Source organism: Hemitrygon akajei, unplaced genomic scaffold (genome assembly GCF_048418815.1).
Source record: "Hemitrygon akajei unplaced genomic scaffold, sHemAka1.3 Scf000080, whole genome shotgun sequence".
In the NCBI taxonomy this organism is placed as follows: domain Eukaryota; kingdom Metazoa; phylum Chordata; class Chondrichthyes; order Myliobatiformes; family Dasyatidae; genus Hemitrygon; species Hemitrygon akajei.
In genome coordinates this window covers 277,789-301,766 of record NW_027331966.1, presented here as the reverse complement: position 1 = coordinate 301,766, position 23,978 = coordinate 277,789, and the positions used below count along the sequence as shown (strand labels likewise).

The window sequence follows — 23,978 nt, the reverse complement described above, 5'->3', positions numbered from 1 at the left end:
CAGGAAGTTACAGCAGTTTATTGATTTCATCATGACAAATGTAAATCAAACAATGTGTGAGCTGCTGACGTGCGGGAATAAATAAGCTGCTCCCGACTCACTCACAGTCACACACAATTAACTGACCGGCGAGAACCAGTGCCAGTTTGAATATTCCGTCCCGTTTCTCACCGTCACTCTGCATCGGGGAACCGATGATTATAAAATCACACTTCAGGGCCGTGTCCGGGATCGCTGCAGATCCAGGGTCACTGCCGAGGTATTTGTCAATTTAACATCATTATATCGGCCAGGCTGCCGCATGCACCATCCTCAGCAAAGGGAGTAAAAAGATTATTATCCCGGGATAATCCCACACCGGGACACCAGTGTCCCAGCCCGCCATCCCGGGCTCTTCCTGACTGTCTGATTGCCAGGGGGAGTCTAGAACTAGCACATCCAGCGGAAGCTGGGCCGCTGGACAATAGGCGGAAATAAGTCACTGCGGGATCACTTTCGATGTCGCGAGACTGGAGCCAGTTCCGTTGGAACGGTTGGGAATTAAACCTGATGCGCGGCCATTAAAGGTAAAGTGGGAGTTAAAGGGGAGGGCAGGGAATCAGCCAAATGCCACCATCCCGCGAACGGGAATGTTCACACATTCAGTTGTTTACACGGTCACTGTCAGTCCGGGTCTGGGTTCCTGCAGAGATCTCAGTTCCTTCTCCCCGGTCTCACTGAACCGACTCCCCCACAGCCTGAATCAGATGGAGGAATAAAGACGAAATAAACAGATTACCCAACAGTGTCAGTAACAGGGGACTGAGGTTAATGTTTCAACACTCACAGACAAATATCACCAGAAAACCCGCGGATCGGCTGATATTTTATCACATTGAACATTAACACAAACACTCACCGGATCCGCTCCAGACTCGGAAGGGTCAGTATGAGGCGGCGGAGAGCGGGGACAGATCGGTCTGTCAGTGAGTTTGATCTCAGGTCCAGCTCCGTCAGTGATGGGTTTGTACTGAGAGCGGAGACGAGATCCTCGGCACCAGAATCTGTGAGGCCGACATTCAACAGCCTGGAGATGAGAGAGAGTGAGGGTGAAGGACACAGAGAGACAGGAGACGGTACAAATCCCCAGTGTTTATCAGTAACACAATTACTGATCACCTTAATGTTCAGTGTCAGACACCCAGTGACTGTAAACACAATCTCCCACAGTCTGGTACTTACCCCAGTTTCTGTATTTTACACTCCGGGTTCCTCAGAGCCGCAGACACCAGATTCACTCCGGAATCTCCCAGTTTATTACCATTCAGGTCCAGCTCCATCAGTGATGGGTTTGTACTGAGAGCGGAGCCGAGATCTTCGGCACCAGAATCTGTGAGACCGACATCCCCCAGCCTGGAGATGAGAGAGAGTGAGGGTGAAGGACACAGAGAGACAGGAGACGGTACAAATCCCCAGTGTTTAGCAGTAGCATAATTACTCATCACATTACTGGTCAGTGTCAGACACCCAGTAACTGGAAACATAATCTGCCACAGTCTGCTACTTACCACAGTTTCTGTATTTTACACTCCGAGTTCTTCAGAGCCGCAGACACCAGTTTCACTCCCGAATCTCCCAATTCATTCACCCCGAGTCTGAACACAAACAGACAAATTGATGAACAAAGTGATTCAAACCGTGGGTCTGAGGGAATTTCTCTCACTTGGATATTTCAGGAAACATTAAACCCTTCAGTAAATCACTGATCGGAGTTCCCATCACTGTCAATGTCCCTCACTGACCAGCTCCAGCGTATTCACCGAATGTCAGGAATTTAGTCTGTCGGTGTGACCCTGTAAACTCCACATATTCTGTCTCATTCCCCAATGGTTAGAAAAGTGTACCTGATGTGAGACAGTAGGAAGGAGCAGGGTTGGAGAACGTCTCACAGTGAGGAAAAGGACGGAACTTGAAGGAGGAAGTGGGATGGGGAATAGAGATCCCACATAAGGATACTGATGTGAAAACACAATCCCACAAGACAAATGGATACACGGAAGGGGTGGGTCTGAACTGAGTCCCACAATCGGGAGAGAAGATTCACCCATGGGGTATGTGTATCTGGTAGTGAGCACAGTCACACCGGTGGACTGATGGTGATAGTCACATACGGGGAAGGGCAGGGGAGGACAATCTCACAATGGTATTTCTTTCCTTCTCACTGGGACAGTTTGCTGACGGTCTCTTGTCCCTCATCGGGAAGGGGGTGTGAATCTCTGACCCACCTGCTGCAGTCAGTGTCGGTCTGGGTGTCAGTAACAGCAAGAAGGAACATAGTCAATGGACGTGTCACAGGCAGCGAGAAACACGGCCATTCCTGTGATTTACTACCATTAAACCAATGACCGTTGTTCACTGATCTGATGAAGTCTCCAACATCCCTTCACAAGGAGCCACAGAACACTCCTGTCTTTGGGGAATTACTGACCGATCCCCTGGGCATTTGTCACACTGCTCAACAATCTGATTTATCGCAGTTAAACCTAAATTCATTTACTTTGAAACAACACAATGGAACAGTTTCACTGTTCAGAGTGAGAGATAAATCAAGTTACCTCAACTCCTGGCACTTGTGCAGCCCGGCTCCCAGCCGCTGGATTCCTTCAAGCTGAATGTGGCAGTTCTCCAGGTCGAGGTGTTTTATTGTATCACAGAATCCGATGACATGAGACAGGACCGCGCAGTCAATCGGGGTCAGTGTCATTCCACTGAATGAAAGTGATTCCACAGATCCCAGTGCGGCCTGAGCCAGTCCACGATTCTGAGACTCAAACAGGTAGTGCAATGTGTTCAGGAGGCTCCTTTTACCCGCTTCACTCCTCGTGTTTCTACTCTGGCGTTTAACCTCCTCCTTCACCCAGTCAATCACCCGGCAGGTTGTTTCATGAGGAAATGGACCCAGAATCTCCTCCAGGCCCCGAGCTGTCATTGGGGAGGAGAGACCAGCAACAAAACGGAGAAATACCTCAAATCGCCCATCTGTCGTGTTGTGGGCTTCAGAGAGGAATATCAGGATATCCCCAGGATGTGGATTCAGGAATTGTGCGACTGCAGCTACAAACTCTTGGATGGTGAGGTGTGGGAATGTGTACACCACGCTCCGGGCAGAATCCTCTCTCTCCAAAAGCTCCATCAGGAAACCGAACAGGAACTGGGAAGGCTGCAGATTGTACTTCATCAGATCTCCATCTGTAAACACAATCTTCTTCCTGGACACTCCTCTGAAGGCCATCTGACCAACCCTGAGTAACACATCACGGGGGCTCTCAATCTCACGGCCGTGGTTTTTCAGCATGTTGTAAATATAGTAGGAATACAGTTGGGTGATGGTCTTGGGAACTCGCTGCGGGTCCCTGACTCTTTGTGTGAAGAAGGGGCCCAGTGCCAGAGCGAGGATCCAGCAGTAGGAAGGGTTGTAGCTCATGGTGTACAGGATCTCGTTCTCCTTCACGTGTTTGAAAACAGCTTCCGCCACCGTCTGATCTACAAAATGTCTGGTGAAATATTCCTTCCTTTCCTCACCAACAAATCCCAGGATTTCGGCCCGGACACTGATCTCTGCCTTTTCCAATAAATGTAACGCATTGGGGCGGGTGGTCACCAGCACTGAACACCCTGGGAGCAGCTTGCCCTGGATTAAACTGTACACAATATCAGACACTTCACACCACCACTCTGGATCTGGGCACTGGTGCTTGGGTTCTGTATCTCTCTGACTGTCAGCAAAATCGATTATATGTTTGAATTCATCCAAACCATCGAATATAAACAGCAATCCCTCTGGGTTTTTCCAGACCTCTCTCAGTAAATTCCCAAAGTAAGGATACTGATCCAGAATCAGTTCTCTCAGGTTTATTCTGCAGTTAATGGAGTTTAACTCTCGGAATTTGAAACTGAAGACAAACTGGAATCGTTGGAATATTTTCCCCGTCGCCCAGTCATAAACAATCTTTTGTACCATGGTTGTTTTCCCGATCCCCGGGACTCCGGCCACTGCTGCGGACATCCCAAATTTGTTTCCAGAGAGAGACCTTTTCAATTTTTGAACAAAACTCCTCCTGAATAACTGATCAGTCCGTATTTTTTCCAGCTTCTCCCGGAGATGTTTCTCTCTCCACTCCTCGTGGTCTCTGCCTCTTGCCAGCAGCTCATGTTCCACCAGTCTCCGATCTCGAACGGTAGAAATGACCGTGAGCTCAGCGTATCGATCGACCATCTGGGAAACCTTCACCTTCTCCGCCATCAGGATCGTGTTCACTCTCAGTGTTTCAGTTTGTGCCCGCAGAGTCTCCATGTGTTTCCTTCGAACATCTTATGACGGACAGAAGTAGATTGTCAGTGCTTGAACTGATGAACATGGAGCACACAACATATTTTCCTGAGTAAAAATACTTGTTAAAGACAGTGTTTGGGTGAAATCGGGAGATCAGAGACAAGAGTGTCTGAAAATGAACGATGGTCCAGAAACATTTCTGATCTGTTTGAGATTCGCTGTTACAGGTTCCACATGTGGAGAGAGGCAAAATTCAAAAGGTGCAGATGCAGGACTGAAGGTTTTGAAGGTGTTGTATTTAAATGTGCTCAGAATTTGGAATAAGGTCCATAAACTCTGGGCACAGTTAGAGATTGGTCGGTATAACATTGTGGGCATCACAGAGTCATGGATGAAAGAAGGCCATAGTTGGGAGCTCAACAAAGGATACACTTTGTACCGAATAGACCGGCAGGTCGACATAGACGGTGGTGTAGCTCTGTTGGCTAGAGATGGAATTACATCTCTAGAAAGAGGTGAGATGGGGTCAGAGAATGTTGAATCCTTGTGGGTGGAGCTAAGAAATTGCAAGGGTAATAAAGCCATTATTGGAATCATATATGGGCTTCAAAATAGTAGCAAAGAAGAAGGGTTGAGATGGTAAAGTGAGGTGGAAAAGGTATGTAATAAAGTTAATGAAACATTTGAAATGGGGGACTTCAATATACAAGAGGAATAGGACAATCAAGCATACTTTGGAGTATCTCATCGCAATAGAGGGAAGTTATTGAATGTCTACTCGGGGAAAGGCTATCTTAGACTGGGTGTTAAGTAATAAAGCAGATGTTATCAGGGAGCTTAAAGTAAAGAAACCTTTAGGAGGCAGTAGTCATAATATGATGGCATTAATGCTGAACTTTGAGAGAGAGAAAAGCACAAGTCACGTATGTCGTATTGCAGAGCGAATTACAGAGGCATGAGAAAGGAGCTTGCCCAGATGGATTAGAGAAGGATACCATTGGGGATTACGGCAAAGCAGAGATGGCTGAAGTTTTTTGGGAACAGTTCACAAGGCGCAGGATAGATATGGTCCACAGGGTAAGAAGACTCCAAATGGCATGTGCAGGCAACGGTGGCTGACAAAGGACGTTAAGGACTGGATAGAAGCCAAAGAAAGGTCAAAAGTGAGTGGGAAGCTGAAACCTTTTAAAACAACAAAAGGCAACGAGAAAAGCTATAAAAATGGAAAAGGTGAATTATGAGGCCAGGCAAGCTAGTAATATACAGCACGATAACTAACCTGTTTTTCAGTTACAAAGAGTAAAAGGAGATGAAAATTGACATTGGATCATTGGAAAATCCAATAGTAATGCTGTGAAATAGTAATGTGGATAAAATAAATGGCAGAAGATCCTAATGGGTACTCTGCATATGTCTTCACTGTGGAACACGCTAGCAGTGTGCAGTGACAGGCAGGAGGAGTAAGTGTCATTGCTGCTATAAATGAAAAAGTGCTCGGCATACTAAAAGGTCTTAAGGGGGATAAGTCATCGGGGCCAGATGGACTACATCCCACAGTCCTAACAGAGGTTCCTGAAGAGATAACAGATGCATTGGCTATGATCTTTCAAGAATTGCTCGATTCTGGCATGGTCCCGTAGGAGTGGAGGACTGCACATGTCACTTTACTCTTTAAGAAGGGAGAAGGGAGAAATAAAGTAAATTATAAGCCAGTTAGCCAAACCTCAGTGGTTGGGAAATTGTTCGAGTCTATTATTAATTTTGATGATTCGAGGTGTTTGGAGACTAATGACAAAATAAGACAAAGTCATTGAGGTCCCTGTTACGTGAAGTCTTGCCTGACAAATCTGTTAAAGTTCGTCGAGGTAGTAACAAGCAGAGTGGACAAAGGACAGGTAGTGGATGTCAGTTACATGGATTTTCAGAAGGTATTTCTGAATACCTTTATGATACTCCTTTAAAAGTTACAATCGTATGGTATTGCAGTAAAGGTACTGGCAAGGGTAATGGAATCGCTGACAGACCGGAGGCAGCGATTGGGAATAAAAGGGGCCTTTTCTGGTTGGCTACCCGTGACTAGTAGTATTCCTCAGGGTTAGTATTGGGACCACTACTTTTCAAATTGTTTGTCAATAATTTAATGGAATTGATGGTTTTGCGGATGATACAAAGGTAGATGGAGGTTTAGGTAATGCTGAGGAAGCAAGGCGTTTGCAGCAGGACTTAGACCAATTGGAAGAATAGGCAGAAATGTCACAGATGGAATGCAGTGTTGGGAGATGTATGAAAATACCTTCTGGTAAAAGGAACAATACAGCGGATCATTATCTGAATGGGAAGAAGGTCCAAACATCAGACGTACAGAGGGACTTCGGAGTCCTCGTGCAAGACTTTCAGAATTTTAATTTATGGGTCGAGTCTGTGGTAATGAAGGCAAATGCAATGTTGGTATTTTTTTCAAGGGGAATCAAAAAAGTGATGCTGAGCCTTTATTAGACACTCGTCAGGCCGCACCTGGAGAATTGTCAACAGTTTTGGATCCCATATTTCAGAAAGGAGGTGTCATTGGAGAGAGTACAGAGGAGTTTTACGAAGATGATTGCGGGAATGAAGGGGTTACCATATGAGGAGAGCTTTGGCAACTTTGGGCAAAAGTGGAATTTAAAAGAATGCGGGGGTATTTCTTTGAAACCTACCGAATGTTGAAAGGACAAGATTGGATGGATGAGGGGAGGATGTTTTCTCTGGTGGGAGTATCCAGAACTAGGGGCACAGCCTCAAAATTGAGGGGGCGACCCTTTAGAACAGAGGTAAGGAGTTTGTTTGTTTTTTTTTAGCGAGTAGTGATTCTGTACAATACTCTGCCATAGTCCGCGTTGGAGACCCAGTCCGTGCATATATTTAAGACGGAAGCTGATCAATCAGGACATCAAAGGATATGGTGACCAGTTTGCTTGAGTGGGATCCAGATTCAGCCATGATGGAATGGCGGAACAGACTCGGTGGGCTGAATGGCCGAATGTTGCTTCTATGTCTTGTGGTCACAGCAAAGCTCCGCTCCACTTCGGATCTGAGGTGTGAGATTTCCTTTGCTGGAGTTGAATGCTCCAATTGGTAAGGTCTGGCTTCAGTTTTGTCAAATCTCCAAATATTAGGCGACCGGAATGTCTGTTTATCTAACTCATGGAGGTCTCTGCATGCACAGCCCGAGACCTGGAAGGTGCAGGGGGCTGTGACAAATGCATTTGGTTTCCTGTCCTCAGCCACAGCAACAAAAACCTGCTTCCCAGATTCTGACAGTGCAGAAACATGCCTCGAAAGACAAGGATTCAGACTCTCAGAATTCAAGAAAGACTTCGAGATTTCCGTTCCATCGCTTACCTTTCAGATGTCTGGGCACTTCAGATAAACCCCGCTCAGTGTCCATGTAGGCGAACTGGCCGACACCTGTTCAAACAGATTAACCTGCATGAAGTCTGTTCCGTGTAATACTGTAAATTCATCAGCATTGACATCTGTAACACACAGTGTATTGTTCACCGTACCTCGTTCCCGTATTTCATTCAATATTCTGCTCAGCTTCGGTAAATGGTGATGTAGTTTCACAAAGGATTCCCACATCACCCTCTGGGCCCCGGAGCCCCTCTCCATCACCAGATCCAGGAGGAGTTTGGAAGCGTCCGCTCGGTTTCCCTTCTCCGCGAGCTCAGTCACCCTCTGTAATGAACAATGGGGACATATTGAGGAGCGAAGGGATGGGTACAAATCTACCCGGAACATGGACTGATCCAGCACATTTTGCACACCGCAGAGCACTGAGAGCCATTGAACTGTTCATAATGGGGGAAAGATTTTTAAAGAAGCGAGCGTGGTCAGTCGTTTTTTTGTTCAACGCCACAGATTGCGGGGCAGTATCCGCTTGGCAAGGTTTAAGTGGAACGGACATCGTGTATGTGAGCTCAGAGATAGAATGTGGTGTTGATGCTTTGTGTCGGGAATGATTCAGTGAGGAGAGGCGGAGGCTTTAGGTAGATTTTGGATAGTATTTTCCATTCTATTTTTCACGGGTAGAACAGTGGGAATGCCAGGCAGCATAGTGGAATGCTCTTCCTACAGGGTGTGGTAAGACCGGAAGACCTCCAGTACATTCCTGCACCTTCAGCAGTTTCATCCAGCTGCAGCTTGTTACAGACTGCGCTAAGGAACTTGAGCTGGGGCTGTTGAACCCAGGATCATTCAGGAGGCTGAGAGGTTGACTGACAGGATATAAATGGAGGGGGCTATACCCAAGGCACAGGACACAGGGAACTTCGTGACGGTCAGGAGGGGGAAAACGGAATGCTTCGATGCAAGAAACCCCTCTATAACAGGTATGAGGCTTACTGTTCTGGGGTATGAGCTAGCTGAGTAGATACCCAGAGATTATACCTCTGGCACTCAGTTTGGCTTTGTGACTCGGAAAGGGTGAGAAGAGCTGAGCTGCACTGACTGTGAGAATTCAATGGTTAGGAGAACAGACTGGAGATTCTGTTGACGAGAACAAGATTTCTGAATGGTGTGTTGCCAAGGTAAGGGATATCGCGGATCGAGTCTGAAATATTTTTAAGGGCAGGGCGAGCAGCCAGAGGTCCTGGTCCACGTCGGTTCCAATGACAACAGTAGGAAGGTTCATGTAGTTACATGCTAAGCTGAAGGTCAGGAGTTCCAGGATTGTGTTCTCAGGATTGCTACATGTGCTACGTGCTAGTGAGGCCTGAAATAGGACGATAATATAGTCTGACGCGTGGCTGATGAGATGGTATATGATTGAAAGTTTCAGTTGTTTGGATGATTGGGCTCTTTTCCAAAGAATATGGTACCTGGACAGACGTGATCGTTTTGCATCCGAACTGGAGGGGGACTGATCGACTTGCGGGAAGGGTTGTTAGCGCTGCGTGGGGAGTGGGGAGGTGTTAAACTTGAGTTGCAGGGGTTGAAGAACCAGAGTGGATAATGGAGCGGTTGTGTGGAAAAGATTCTGTTAAGCTGACATGCAAAGTCAGGAAACTAATGCTTCGAAATGCGTATTATTTCACTGCAAGAAGTATTGTAGGGAAAGGTAGATGAGCTTTGAGCATGGATTAGAACATTGAATTACAACATTGTGACCATTAATGTGATTTGGATGGAGGAGGTGCAGGACTGGCATCTGGGAAGTTTCCGTAATCAATATATTGAGGTCACAACTACAGACAGTGCATACTGGAATTCTATTAGAGTACAAGACAGGGCAAGTAACAGAGGAGTGTGCAGGAGAACACTTTGGATCTGGTGATCATAATGCCATTAGGTTAAAGATCATTATGAAAAAAATAGGTCTGGCTATCGAGTTAAGTATTTAAGTTGGAGAAAGGCCAATTTTTATGGTATCAGAAGGTATCTGAAGAAAGTGGATTGGGAGTTACCAGGAAATTGGATGAAGGGAAGGCAGTGGATGTTGTATACATGAACTTCAGTAAGGCCTTTGACAAGGTCCCGCATGGGAGGTTAGTTAGGAAGATTCAGTCACTAGGTATACATGGAGAGGTAGTAAATTGGATTAGGCATTGGCTCAACGGGAGAAGCCAGAGAGTGGTAGTGGAGGATTGGTACTCTGAGTGGAGGCCTGTGACTAGTGGTATGCCACAGGTATCAGTGTTGGGTCCATTGTTATTTGTCATCTATATCAATGAACTGGATGATAATGTGGCAAAATGGATTAGCAAATTTGCTAATGATACAAAGATTGAATGTAGAGTGGACAGTGAGGAAAGTGTTCAAAGCTTGCAGAGGGATCTGAACCAGTTGGAAAAATGGGCTGAAAATGGAAGATGGAGTTTAATACAAACAAGTGTGAGGTATTGCACTTCGGAAGGAAAAACCAAGGTAGAACATACAAGGTAAGTGGTAGGGCACTGAGGAGTGCACTAGAACAGAGGGATCTAGGAATACTGATACAAAATTCGCTAAAAGTGGCATCACATGTAAATAGGGCAGTAAAGAGAGCTTTTGGTTCATTGGCCTTTATAAATCAAAGTATTGAGTATAGGAATTGGAATGTAATGGTGAGGTTGTATAAGACATTGGTGAGACCGAATTTGGAGTATTGTGTGAAGTTTTGGTCACCTAATTACAGGAAGGATATTAATAAGATTGGAAGAGTGCAAATAAAGTTTACAAGGATGTTGCCGGGACTTGAGAAATTGAGTGATAGAGAAATGTTGAATAGTTTAGGACTTTATTCCCTGGAGCGCAGGAGAATGAGAGGTGATTTGATAGAGGTGTATAAAATTATGGTATAGACAGAGTGAATGCAAGCAGGCTTTTTCCACTGAGGCTAGGGGTGAAGAAAATAGAGGTCATGGGTTAAGATTGAAGGGGGAATAGTTTAAAGGGAACATGGGGGAACATGAGAGTGTTGGGAGTGTGAAATGAGCTGCCAGATGAAGTGGTGAAAGCGGGCTCACTTTTGACATTTAAGAAAAAACTTGGATAGGTATATGGATGAGAGGGGTTTGTAGGGATATGGTCCAGGTGCAGGTCAGTGGGACTAGGCAGAAAAATGGTTCGGCACAGCCAGGAATGGCGAAAAGGCCTATTTCTGTGCTGTAATGTTCTATGGTTCTATGGTTCTATGATTCTATGGGACAGGTTGTTTTCAGGTGACAGATGTGCTTATAAGTGCAAGGCTTTCAAAACTGATATTTTGAGAGTACAATGTATAAATGACCGCAAGTACACTATTTGAATATTCATGACAAAATAAAAGGCAAGAGTAACATGTTTAGGAAATCTTGGTTTTTGAGACATATTGAGGCCCTGGTGAAGAAGAAGTAGCGCATAGCAAGTACAGGCCCGAAAGATCAAATGAGTTACTTGGTGAGTAAAATAACTGTAAAAGTTACTAAAAGAGGAAATCAGGAGGGCTGAAGTATGGCATGAGTTTGCAGACAAGGGAGAAGAGAACCGCAAAATCTTCATCAAATATTCTTAGAGCAAAAGCAGACCAACGGGCAAAATTGGTCCTCCTGAAGGTCCGAGTGGGCCTTTATGCATGAAGCTGAAAAAGGCGGGGGAGATTTAAAATGGATGTTTATGCATTTATATTTACTCAGCAGACATACAGAGTATTTTGAGTGAGGCGAAACAGCAGTGAAATCATGGGCTCTATACAGATTACAGAAGAGGAAGTGTTTGCTGCACTGAGAGAGAATAGGGTTGATTTATACCCAGGTTGCTCTTCCTAACTTGCTTGAAGTGGTTCAGAGACTGCAGGTGCTCCAGCAAAAATATTCAAAGCGTCAAATGCGGAAATATTGAAGGGTAGCTAATGTTATTCTGCTGTTTCAAAAGGCTGTAAGAATAAGCCAGGAAATTACAGGTTGGTGAGGCTAACACAAGTGGTGGTAAAGTTATTGGTAGGTATTCTAAGGGACTGGATATGAGTATTCGGATGGGCAAGGTTTGATTAGGGATAGTCAACACTGATTTGTGCCTGGTAGATCCTGTATAACCAGTCTTATAGTTTCTCACGGAAGTTACGAAGCAAGTTCCCAAGCAAGTAATGAAAACATTAATGAAAACAAGTCAGTGAATGTTGTCTACATGGACTTCAGCAAGGCCTTTGACACAATCCCTCATGGCAGCCTGGTCAATAAGATTAAATCGCTTGGGATTCATGACATTGCAATAAGTTCAATCAGATATTGCATTCGTGAGAGAAGCTAAGAATGGCAGTAGAGGTTTACTTCTCTGACTGGAGGTCAATGACGAGCGGTGTGCGGCAGGGATATATCATGTGGCAAACTAGGTATGCAAATCTGTGGATGACACCAACATAGGGATAGCGAGGAAGGTTATCAGAGTTTGCAGTGGGAATTGGAACCGCTGGAAAAAGGTGGGATGGAGATCGGCAGATAGAATTTAATGAACACAAGTGTGAGGTGTTGCACTGTTTGAGGACGAACCACGATAGCACTAACACATTGAGAGGTTGGGCATTGAGTGGTATGGTAAAACCAATATATCAGTGAATACATATCCAAAATTTCTTCAAAGTGTTGTCGAAGGTAGATTGCGTTGTAAAGCTTTTCGGACATAGGCCTTCATAAATCAAAATATTGAATACAGAAGTTGGGATATTATGTTGAAATTGATGTTGCAGAGGCAAATTGGGAACAAAGTGTGCATCTACCTCTCGGAAGGATATCAATAAGATTGAGCGAGTGCAGGAAAAAATTACAAGGTGTTGTCAGGACTTGAGGGCCTGAGATATAGGGAAAGTTTGAATAGGTCAAAACTGCCATAGAGTGCAGGATGTACCAGGAGAGATGTGATAGAGGTATACAAATTTATAAAAGGTATAGTGAGGGTAGATGCAAACAGGCATCTATTACCGAGGTTGGGTGAGACGGGAATTAGAGGTTATGAATTAAGGATGAAAGAGGAAAGAAAATTTGAGGGAGAACTTCTTCACTGAGAGGCTGGTGAGAGTATGGAATGAGCTGCCACCGGAAGTGGTATATGTGCATTTGATTTGAACATTTAAAAGCAATTCGGATAAGTACATGAATGGGAGAGGTATGGATGTCTCTAGTCGGTGTGCAGATCAATGCCACTAGACATATAATAGGTCAGTGTGGACATGATGGGCCGAACAGCCTGTTGCTGTAGTGTAGAGTTTGATGGCTACGGCTAAATCAAATTATTACCGGGTCACAGTTGATTTTCCCTGGGGCAATCCCTGGTGAACCGAAGCATGTTCACACTTCAATGCCAGGCTCCATGAGGGTCCAGTGTCAGCCTACAGCCAGGAATTGACAGTGAGGAGCTGCACTATTTCAGGGCGTTTATGCATGTGTGAAAGACCAAAGCCAAACGGCAGTAATTCAGCGAAGGAAGTTTGGATTGAAATTGTCAGCTGTCTCCTGTGGAATGTTAGGGTTGGGGATAATGTTGGGCTCTTCACTAAAATTCAGTCTGCTGAGCAACAGGTAAATGTATCCCAGTAACACGAGGATCATTATAAAGGTGTTTCTTGGTAATTCTGTGTTAGCTGCAGACGCTTGGAATATTTCTAATTGTATTATTTTGCAGTTCTCTGTGTTGTGGTAATTACAAACTCCAAATGGAACAGTCACAAGGAACAGAAGGTAACTGAACCATGAGGCATGTTGGGATACTTGATCAAATGCAAGAGGGTCAGCAATTGAAAAGAGAGACGATATTCAGTATTGCCTGTTCAATTGACGATGGGATTGAAGGTAGACTCGAGAAATGAGCTGAGAATTAAGTCACTATATATTTGACTTTTCGGAAACCCCAGGGTAATCAAGAGAGTCTGGTGATGGCCATTAAGGTCGAGCATGGGGAACATGATGTGATGTCAGACTGAATGGTGTAAAGTGGTTCTCTGCCCACTTGCAATGTCCGTCAAGTGTCATTTCACTAAATTCACCTCTCAATCATTGTCTGTAATTTAGTCTGTCTAAAAGAGAATATGTTCAGAAATATGGACAGAGACTTGTATTGGTTAACAAAAGTTCAGGGTTTCTGCAAACGAAAATTCTTTTCTTGATGTTAACCACAAACGTTACAGGATTTTTATGGCCCAGAGATGCCGTTACACCGGTTCCATCGGTCTGTGATTGATTCAGTAGAATCTACACTCAGTCTGTGTTCCTCCCACTTACGTGATACTGTGGCCCGGTGAAGTGATCCTCGCCCATTAACATGAAGCTGACTCCCTCCACACCCTCCTCAATCGCCTGCTCCAGTCTCTCCATGTAGAATCTCGTCAACTGGAACAGTTGGTGATCCTCACAATTTGACAGGAAGGCGGAGATAGCGGAGGTAAGATCTGTAGTCAGTCATAGAACATAAAACAGTAGAGTGTACCATGCGTATGCGGACACGATGCCAATTGAAACCAATCCCAGCTTCAGGAACATGGTCAATATCCCTCCGTTCCCGGCCTACTCATGAGTTCAAACGCCTCTCAGATGCTGCTGAGTATCTATTTCCAGTCTCTCCCTCGGCAGCTCGTTCCAGACACCGATCACTCTCTGTGGAAAACCTTCATCCGAAATCCCCTTTAAACTTTACCCTCTAACCTTAAACCTATTCACACCAGTACTTGATATTTGCACCGAGTCACAGATTATCGATCATAAATGTATGAATTCTCTGAGATTGAGGCCTCAGTCTCCGACGCTCCAGATGAAGCAATCCAAGCTTGATCGACCTCTCCCGGCAGCAAGTATTCTGTAATCGTGGTGAAACTCATTTGCACCCTTGCCAGAGCTTCCACATCATCTTTCCACACCAGATTTGTGCACAATGCTGAGATTGACTCTGAAGCAACGTTCATCCAGTTACAGCATAACTTTGAAAAATACATATTCGCACATCAACTTATCGTTAGCATGCTACCAATTGTGTTGCCACTTTCAGGGAGCTATGCACATCCATCACAGGACCCGTCTGTACATCAGCCATCCTAATGGTCCCAGCATTCACTGCGTACATTGCTCGCAAACTTGACCTCCCAAGTTGGAACTCCTCACATTTGCCCAAATTCACTGTACTTGGTGATTTTCTGTTTCAATTTCTAATTTTGACTACAGTCCCAAATTTACACGACCCCGCCGAGACTGTCAATGGACCAATCAGTCCACCTATATGATTTGATATACATATATATAATTAGTTTGAGGAATACATAGTTTATTATTGAACTATTTACATCACACACGATGCATAACGAGACAGTGATCCTTGTAGAGACTACTGGTCACAAGTCTTCACCCAGAAGAATGATCCTCCAGTCCTCACAGACCTGACACTATTTTATGTGCCCAAGACAACACTGAAATCAATGTACAAAGTCTCCGTTGAAGATTCCTCAACCGCAACAGCGATTGTTCGTTTCCCACTGTAGGTGCTACCTGACCTGCTGAGTTCCTCCACCATTGTGTGCATTGCCTTCTCTACTTACTCTTTTGTTTTACTTTAATCTTATTCGCAAACGACATTCATTGCCCCGATAGCCCACTCAGATTCTCTGTTTAAAATTTCTCCTGTTCACAGTTTCCCACACCCAGCCCGTTCTCCCACAATATAACGTTCCTTAACTGGGCCACAGAAAACAGATACCGGGAAACTCCCCTCACCTCCATTGAGCAACAACCCGAAAATCCGGGGAGAATTCACCATTGCCCTTCAAAACAGAAAACACCATCTATTTCTCTCACTGGCTGTCGGAGGCATTTCCCACATCAGGGCGTACCAAATACTGACGGAAATTCTGTCTGTTCCCTGGACTGTTACATTGCCCGCTCTTGTATTTCTATCTGAGTTTCACCCACATCCACTGTTTTTTTTCCAGCAGCTCCTTTTCCTTTCACTCAGGTGAAGATCTGCATAGTGAGCGGAGTGATTCGACCATTCCCTTTCTTAGGTCCCTGCGCTGGACCTAGTGAATTGTTCCAGTGTTCAATGTCGCATTACCAGTACGATCAATGAAGGAAGTGTTGCTATGTGTCCTTTTAGCGCCTAAATTTATTCCTCTGAACTAATGACGATTTGGCTACACGTGTACCAGGATGACAGAGTTTTAATGAGAACGAGGCCAGTGAGCATACCTGTTTCCATTCTGACTCTGACTGTCGTTGGTTGAATGTCGTTGTTTGTCTGCCGTCCGGGTAGAAGAAAACACCACCTGCTGGCGATTATCTGAATTACACAATTAAAAAATAACTATGAGTCAGTTACTCTGTCCTTCAAATTTAAAATACTTCTGTAAGGTCGCTGCTCAGTCTCCCACATTCCAGGTGGGAAATACGTAGAGTGACCATTCTCTTCCCAGAATTGAGGCCTTCTGGCCTTGACAACAGACTCGAAAATCTCTGCACTCTTTCCACTTTAACCAAGCCTTTTCAAACATATAGCGGCTAGAACTATACTTTGTACTGCAAACACGGTCTCACCAACGACTTACACAACGGCGCCATACAGGCTAACACAACGTTTTACAGGTCGAACAACCCGATTGCAATTCCCGCCGCTCCCAGAAGCAGAAGACATCAAAAAGAGATGGCGTGAATACATAAAAGAATTGTACAGGAAATATTTCAACAGTGAAGCCACCTGCAGTGACTCTCTCGTCGATCTAGAGCCGGGCATTCTGGAAGTGAAGTCGAATGCGCGATAGAAAAAAAATACTAAAAATAAGGCTGCAGGATGTGACAGGAGTCCAGTTGAATTGCTTAAAACTTTAAAAGGTGATGATGGAAAAGTGTTGTATGTAGTTTGTCAGCTGATCTGGTAAATGGTAAATGGCCTTTAGACTGGGGAAAAAAAAAACCCAGTTTATATCCCAATTTCCAAGGGCCAACAGGCTCCGGGACAGCTTCTTTCACCAGTCCATCAGACTAATTAACTCATGTTGATTTGAGTACTGTATACTCTATTATATGGACTGTTCAATTTATTACAAATTATTATAAATTACTTTGTTTGCACATTGCACATTTAGACCTAGACGTAGCATAAAAATTTTTAACTCCTCATGTATGTGAAGAATGTAAGAAATCAATTCAATTCAAAATTGCTAATTTTGTACATTATTTTACAAATCAATGGCATTAATAATGAATTTGAGAGATCTCGACACTGTCACACATATCCCCCTTGTCACAGGCTTCCATTCGCTAAAACCATCTTCTGTCATCTCCCTCTGTTTCTTGTTCTCGAGCCCGGTGTGAATCCACCTCGCCAGTTCCCCGTGACTCCCACGTGACCGAACCTTCCCGATCAGCTGCCATGCGGGATCTTGTTACAGACTTTACCAAAGTTCAGATGAACAACATCACTGCCCAACTTCACCCAACTCTCTAGTTAACTCTTAAATAATCTCCAAAATACTTGACAGATATGATGTCCTATTGGGTAGCGTAGATGGTGATTTCCCCATAACCAACGCCCAACCCCCCGGGATTTCAGCTTCACTGCAGACTGAGTAAATTCCGATCCCAGCTGTCGAATTACCAACCTGGACTGTAGCCCGTATAGTGCCAGTACCATATCCTCAGAGTCACCAGCCCAATATTATCACCCACACAAAGACGCCTTGGTGCCGGCAATTTGCCGTGGTGCTCCTGCCATTTCCAATTCACAAACTAAGGTGGAATTGGAACCTAATGACCCTCTGCCGGGGCCGGTGCTCAGGCTGGTTCCCCAGTCTGTATAGAGGATGCGGATATACTTCAGCCTGACCCCAGCAGCTAAACCGAGCGCATTTGATCAAAATCTTCCTGCTGTGTGGGATCTTGCAGCGTAACAGGAACAAAATGTAAAATTATAAAGTAGAAAATGCTGGGAGCTCAGTACATCAGACTACATCTCTGAAAGGACAAATGGTGGAAGACCCAGTTCCAGAACTGAGACAGTCCAAGATGCTGCCGATCTGCTGAGCGTTTCCAGTATTTTCTCCCCCTTCTTTAAATTTCCTGCAACTGTAGTATTTTCTCCCTCTTCATTTTAATGCACAGATAGTAACTGATTGTAAAATATCAGCAGCACCCTAAACTGTAAATGCCAACCCACCCAACCAATTTCTGAGTTCTGAGGTAATTCTGACCCTGGTATAACACACCCCACAGTGTTCACAGCATCCTTTCCTCCCACTATCATTCTGTTACATTTGCCCCGAGGCCACTGTCTCTACCCCGAGGGGCGGTTACAACAGGGCGATAAAAAATTGCAACACTTGCTACAGCTCTGACGAGCTGTTACCCTGGAAACGGAGGAAGTGGCTCACTGAGAATAACCGAAAAAGGAAATAACAAACTCAACATCAAATGCTATGAGTTCCATTATGATAAAGATTAACACTGCAGCCATTTTGTAACGGTGAATCTAAAATTGAAATGGCTGCTTTTACCCTGCCCCGTGTTGTGTTCAACCAATCCTATAAAAGATGAAAAACAAAACTTCGCAATGTAGACAAAGTTTTAAAGAGAGATTGCTGAAATATATCTTTGTAGCAATAGGATACAGGCTGGGCAAAGGTTGAACAAGATGGTTGATATACATCACTGAGATGATGGGATACAGGCTGGACAGAGATTGAACATGATGGTTGATATATATCATTGAGGTGGTGGGATACAGACTGGACAGAGGTTGAACAAGATGGTTGATATATATCACTGAGGTGGTGGGATACAGGCTGGACTGAGGTTGAACAAGATGGTTGATATATATCATTGAGGTGGTGGGATACAGACTGGGCAGAGGTTGAACAAGATGGTTGATATATATGATTGAGGTGATGGGATACAGGCTGGACTGAGGTTGAAAAAGATGGTTGATATATATCATTGCTGCAATAGGATACAGACTGGACAGATGTTGAACAGGATGCGCAGGGGATGAGCAGTTGGATCCAGATGGCGATGGGGATGAAACCCAGATAAACGAAAAAGAAAAACTTAATTTTCGTATTAACAGGGCCGGATATCGGGAAACACTGTAAGCATTTCGGCAAGTCGTAGTCATGGAAAGAAGATGTAAATAAACTTCCCAGTCCCCCCAGAGGACGTGAGAGATCTGAATCTCACTGTCCCGTCTGAACGGGGGAAAGATGAAACTACTGATACACGTGGAGGTGTCTCCCGAGGGAGCAATTACTCTGTTTAACCCTCTGTCTGCAACAACACAACGGGCCGAACTGCCGCTTCCAGTGTGCTGGAAATATGTAAAACTGTTCTCGACCCCAGGCGTCGATCCAGGTGAAGTTTGGATCCGATACCGGGCCGGGTGATCGAGGTAACGTTCACCTAATGGATGGGTTCAGTCTCGGCATCACCACCTCATCCCGCTCCTGGGACCAGAACACCAGGGGCTGAGCGGCGGCTCACCTCAGGCGATTCGGTGAGAAGGTCCCATAACCCGGAACCGACCAAGACAGTTTGTATCCAGGAAGCCAGACGAGGCCGCCAGTTCGGGAAAGTTAACGTGAGTCTCTGCCCAACGTCAGGTTCCCCCCTGCCCCGGGATCGGATTCAGCACTCACCGATGGCAAATTATTCGTCACGTCCACCCCTAATGACCGTCCTCAATACTCACCGATAAGAACTTGATCAATTTGTCCCGGAGACAGCGAGCGGACCACCCGCTCCCAGCAGACGACGCTTCAACAGAGAACGGAAAGAAAACCCCCGCCCACCCGGAGACTGTGAGAGCGGGGGCGGGGCCTCGGAAGCGAAAACCTGAGATACTGCCGATCTGTGTTTGAAATGGGAGCTGGAAACGGGATCAGTTGACGGGTGGAAGGTCTCCCATCTGAACCGGTGACTCTGCTCCTCGCCCCTCACACGCTGCCCGACCTACTTGCCGCATTTTATACGTTATTTCATATTTACATCAGCTACATTTTTTGTTTTTCCCTCTGTATCTTCCCCCTCGCCATCGCTCCACCTCCCGGTTCTCAGAGTACGGGTTCGATTCCCAACCCGGTACGATACACAATTCCTACCCGAAAAGGCCGTATATGGGGATAAGTATCTGGAGGAAGATTAGTGAAGAGGGATGAATGAATAAGGGAATTGTGGAGGGAGTGACCCCTGTTTGTGACATCCTAAACAGATTTGCATAAATGCAATCCCTACATTCATTAGTTATCTCTTTATTGCAACATAAACATCATATATTCCATACAGTGGATGCTCAAGGCATCCGGGCCTCCACACCGGCTCCTGAGGCCCCTGAGGGGCAGTGACCAGAGAGTGATAAAAATGTTCAACACTCTGTAGCTCTGGTGGGCTGTTAACCTGGTGATGGAGGAAGTGGCTCAGCAGGACTAACGGAAAATAGGAAATAAGGAACAACCTCAAATGCTCTGCGTTTAATTGTGACAAAGATGAAAACTGAGCTCTCAGCCATTTTGCAATGGGGGAGATAAAATTATATTGGGAATTTTAACCGTGTCTCAAGGTGCCTCCAGTAAATCTGTTAGTAGTTTCATCTCTACAGAACTTCCAGCAGTGCCGAAGCTGTTCCAAAATCAAAACACGTTGTTGTTAGCGGCCGGTCTGTTCCAGATGTCAACTATAGGATATTTACAAAGGACATCATACAGTACATTGTGGTGGTAACCATTAAGTGTCCTTCTTTGTTCAGTTAAGTGGTCAAAAATTCCATTATATTCTATTGTCTACAAATAACCTATAACTACGATCAACCCCAGGCATTGTTACCGCTGATATTCATATCCTGCTACTGGACAGACTGATGGAAGAGAAGGACCCCAGATACAACTGAATAAATTGAAATTGCGATCTCAGACTCCCCTACTGTTGAAAACATCTTGCCCCTATCACTCTATCCAGTCCTCAGGATTTCATTGACATTTCTGTTGCCAGAGTTACCACTCCTCCATTGAGAACATTCTCAGATACACCATCTTTCAATGCATTGTGGTGATAACCATTCAGGGTCCTTATTTATTCAATTAAGTAGTTAAAATACCATTATATTCTTGTGCCTGCAATTAACATATAACTACGATCAACATTAGGCATTGATACAGGTGATATTCAGATCCTGTTACTGGACAGAAGTATGGAAGATAATGTCCCCATATACAACTGAATACATTGAGATTGTGATCTCAGATTCTAGACTCCTCTCCTGTTTAAAACATTATGTCCCTGTCACTTTATCCAGTCTTCAGGATTTCATTGACATGTCTGTTCCCAGAGTCACCACCCCTCCATTGAGAACAGGCCCAGAGACACAAAATGCCCCTCATACATAAAACTTTTCATTCCAGACTGATTCTTGTGATGTTTGTAAACAACAATTGAAATGAGCACACTTCCACGAATAACGGACAAGTTGGTGGCAGGATAATTTATTGAAAGAAACTGAGCTTTCCTTACTGCTCTGTTAACAGTCACAAAATATCTCCCGATGTTCAGTGTGCCTATCTATGCATGGAGCCGAAAGAGATGGGAGAGATTTTCAACAAATTCTCTGTGCCTGTGTTTCCTTGGGATACAGGAAATGACTGTAGAAATGACGAAAGCCAGTCAAGTCATGGATTGTGTGCAGATTACACAAGCGGTGCTTGCTGTACCGGGATAAATTAAGATGGATAAATTCCCAAGAATAGGATGGAAACTGCAGGAGCCCTGCTGGACATGGATGATGCTGGTATTTAAGGAGTAGAGTTACAGGGGTAGGTTGAACAGGTACGAAATTGTTTCCCTGAAGCACAGGAGAATGAGGGGAGATGCCAGGTGCTGTTCCCGAACTTTTTAATACCGTGGATCCCTACCATCAACGGGAGAGTCTGCGGATCCCAGGTTGGGAACCCCTGCTACAGGTAAATAAACCTATGATGGTAGAAATAGGGTGAATGCAGGAAGGGCATTGCCCCTCATGTTGTGTGTGGTCATAGGTTTAGGGAAAAAAGTGAAATATTTAAGGGGAATTGGAGTAGGAACTATTTCACTCAGACAGTGGCACGGAAGCAGTTGCAGGTTGCCAATGCAGCATATAGGAGAAGTTTGTATGGGTACATGGATATCGTAATGTTCGAAAACGCTGCAAATACAAGAAACACTCTGGAAATAAAGAATATCTGTGGAGAGGAACAAAGTTAATGCTTCAGTTCCAACCCCCTGTGTCGGAATGGTTTCAAACATTTTCTGATTTGATTTCAGGTCCCCAGCATCTTGAATGTTTCTTTAATTTCCAGCTGCTCACGGACAGACGACAGTGAGTGGACATTTTCAAACACGGTGAGAATACGGAATCCGAGGTAGATAACCAACGATGCAAACACTGAACAGCTCGTCCCAGATACTCACTAACTCTGTGTGTTGAGATTAGCTCCATGTCTATTTGATCTCTCCGCTCAATTGTATCTGTGCCTTTTGGTTTTGGACTTTCCAACCCTGAGGAACAATCCTTGGTACATTTGACTGGGCATCAACGGCTTTGCAGACTACGTCAGGAAAAATAGCTCTGACTGTAACAGTGATGAGGCACCCCCCCCCCCCGTGCTCTAATCAATGCTTCAAGGCACCCAACACAAACCAGCCCCGAAAACTACCCCTTCCTACGTTTGAACAGATTTCAATAGGTACATTTAATGTCAGGAAAATGTATACGATATACATCCTGAAATTATTTTTTTCTTCGCAAACATCCATGAAAACAAAGGAGTGCCCCAAAGAATAAATGGCAGTTAAATGTTAGAACCCCAAAGCCACCCAAGCTCCCCCTTCCATGCATAAGCAGCAGAAAAGCAACAACACCTCACCACCAGCAAAAAAACAAGCATCGGCAACCCCCACCGGACAAAAAGCATCAATAAAAACACAGACTTGCAGTACCCCAAAGACTACTCGTTCACCCGGTAATAATTCGACATACCACAGTCTCTCTCTCTCTCTCTCTCTCTCTCTCTCTCTCTCTCTCTCTCTCTCTCTCTCTCTCTCTCTCTCTCTCTCTCTCTCTCTCTCTCTCCCTCTCTCTCTCTCTCTCTCTCTCTCTTTCTCTCTCACACACACACACACACACACACACACACACACACCCTCTCACTCTCCCTTTCTCTCCCTCCCTCTCTCCCTCTCTCTCTCCCTCCCTCCCCTCCCCAATAGGGGAAAAATAAGTTGTCGCCATTTCAGAGGTGAGCAGCCACTCTCTGTGACAACAATGAAAAGACTCAGCCAAGATTCAACCCCTGTCAGGCTACCGAGCCAGAAATCATCCCAGGCCGAGTGCTCCGGCAGTGTGGACACCAGCTCACTGATGACTTCACAGCCATCGTCAACACTTCACTCATCCAGGCTTCACATCGGCCAGCATCATCCCTGCAACAAATAATTCTACACCGTCAGAATGAAACGACTACCGCCGGGTGGAACTGCCACCAATCATGACAAAGAGTGTGAAACGGCTGGTAATGACACATATCGACAACTCCAATCCTGCGCACAGGTCACTCACCAATATTCCTAGTGAAAGAACCGCTCTGTAACAAACTCCAACTCACCCATCTAAATACAGCCCTGTGCAACTGGCTGTTGGACTACTGAACCAACCGTCTTCAGATAGTCAGGATGTACAACCGCTCCTCACTCCCAATCATCCTCAACACAGGCGGTGTGCTGAGCCCATTCCTGTACACTATGTTCACACATGACCGCACGGCCAAACGCCCGGGGAATCACATTGTCAAGTTCGCCAAAGACACGACAGTTGTTGAGTCTATCACATATCAATGAGATGGCATAGAGAGAGAAGGGCTCAAGGCCTGGTACACATTCACCCACAAACTCACCCCACCACACACCCATTACCACGAGTTTAACATTTCCTGTCACTAACAATATGTACAGACACTGCTTTGCCTAACGTCACTTTATGGATATACCACAAATGTTTTAAGCCATGATATGTGTTTTTATATAATTCTTATATTTATCTCTTTGTGATTTTTGTTTCTGCATGAGATCCACAGCAACAATTATTTCGTTCCCCTTTACAACAGTTTACTGGAATGACATTAAACAATCCTGAATTTTGAATCCTTGGGAAAATACACGACATGCACGACATATCTGCATTCACC

General features: G+C 45.0%; 1 protein-coding gene across 1 annotated transcript; it reads right to left on the bottom strand.

The window, feature by feature from the left end:
- On the bottom strand, positions 1–23,171 carry LOC140722549 (NACHT, LRR and PYD domains-containing protein 3-like). Its single transcript, XM_073037255.1, has 11 exons — positions 23,154–23,171; positions 19,460–19,618; positions 15,973–16,063; positions 14,023–14,189; positions 7,858–8,029; positions 7,694–7,759; positions 2,595–4,350; positions 1,548–1,634; positions 1,222–1,392; positions 899–1,066; positions 1–737 (listed from the first exon to the last, which is right to left on the bottom strand). The coding sequence occupies exons 1-11, from the start codon at positions 23,169–23,171 to the stop codon at positions 650–652; spliced, it is 2,943 nt and encodes a 980-aa protein (XP_072893356.1). The 3' UTR covers positions 1–649.
- Positions 23,172–23,978: the final 807 nt, after the last annotated feature.

Coding starts and splice junctions, on each gene's coding strand:
- LOC140722549 (XM_073037255.1), bottom strand. Junction 1,393..1,547: donor TGTAAAATACAGAAACTGTG/GTAAGTAGCAGA, acceptor TCTCATCTCCAG/GCTGGGGGATGTCGGTCTCA. Junction 738..898: donor CCGAGTCTGGAGCGGATCCG/GTGAGTGTTTGT, acceptor CATCTGATTCAG/GCTGTGGGGGAGTCGGTTCA.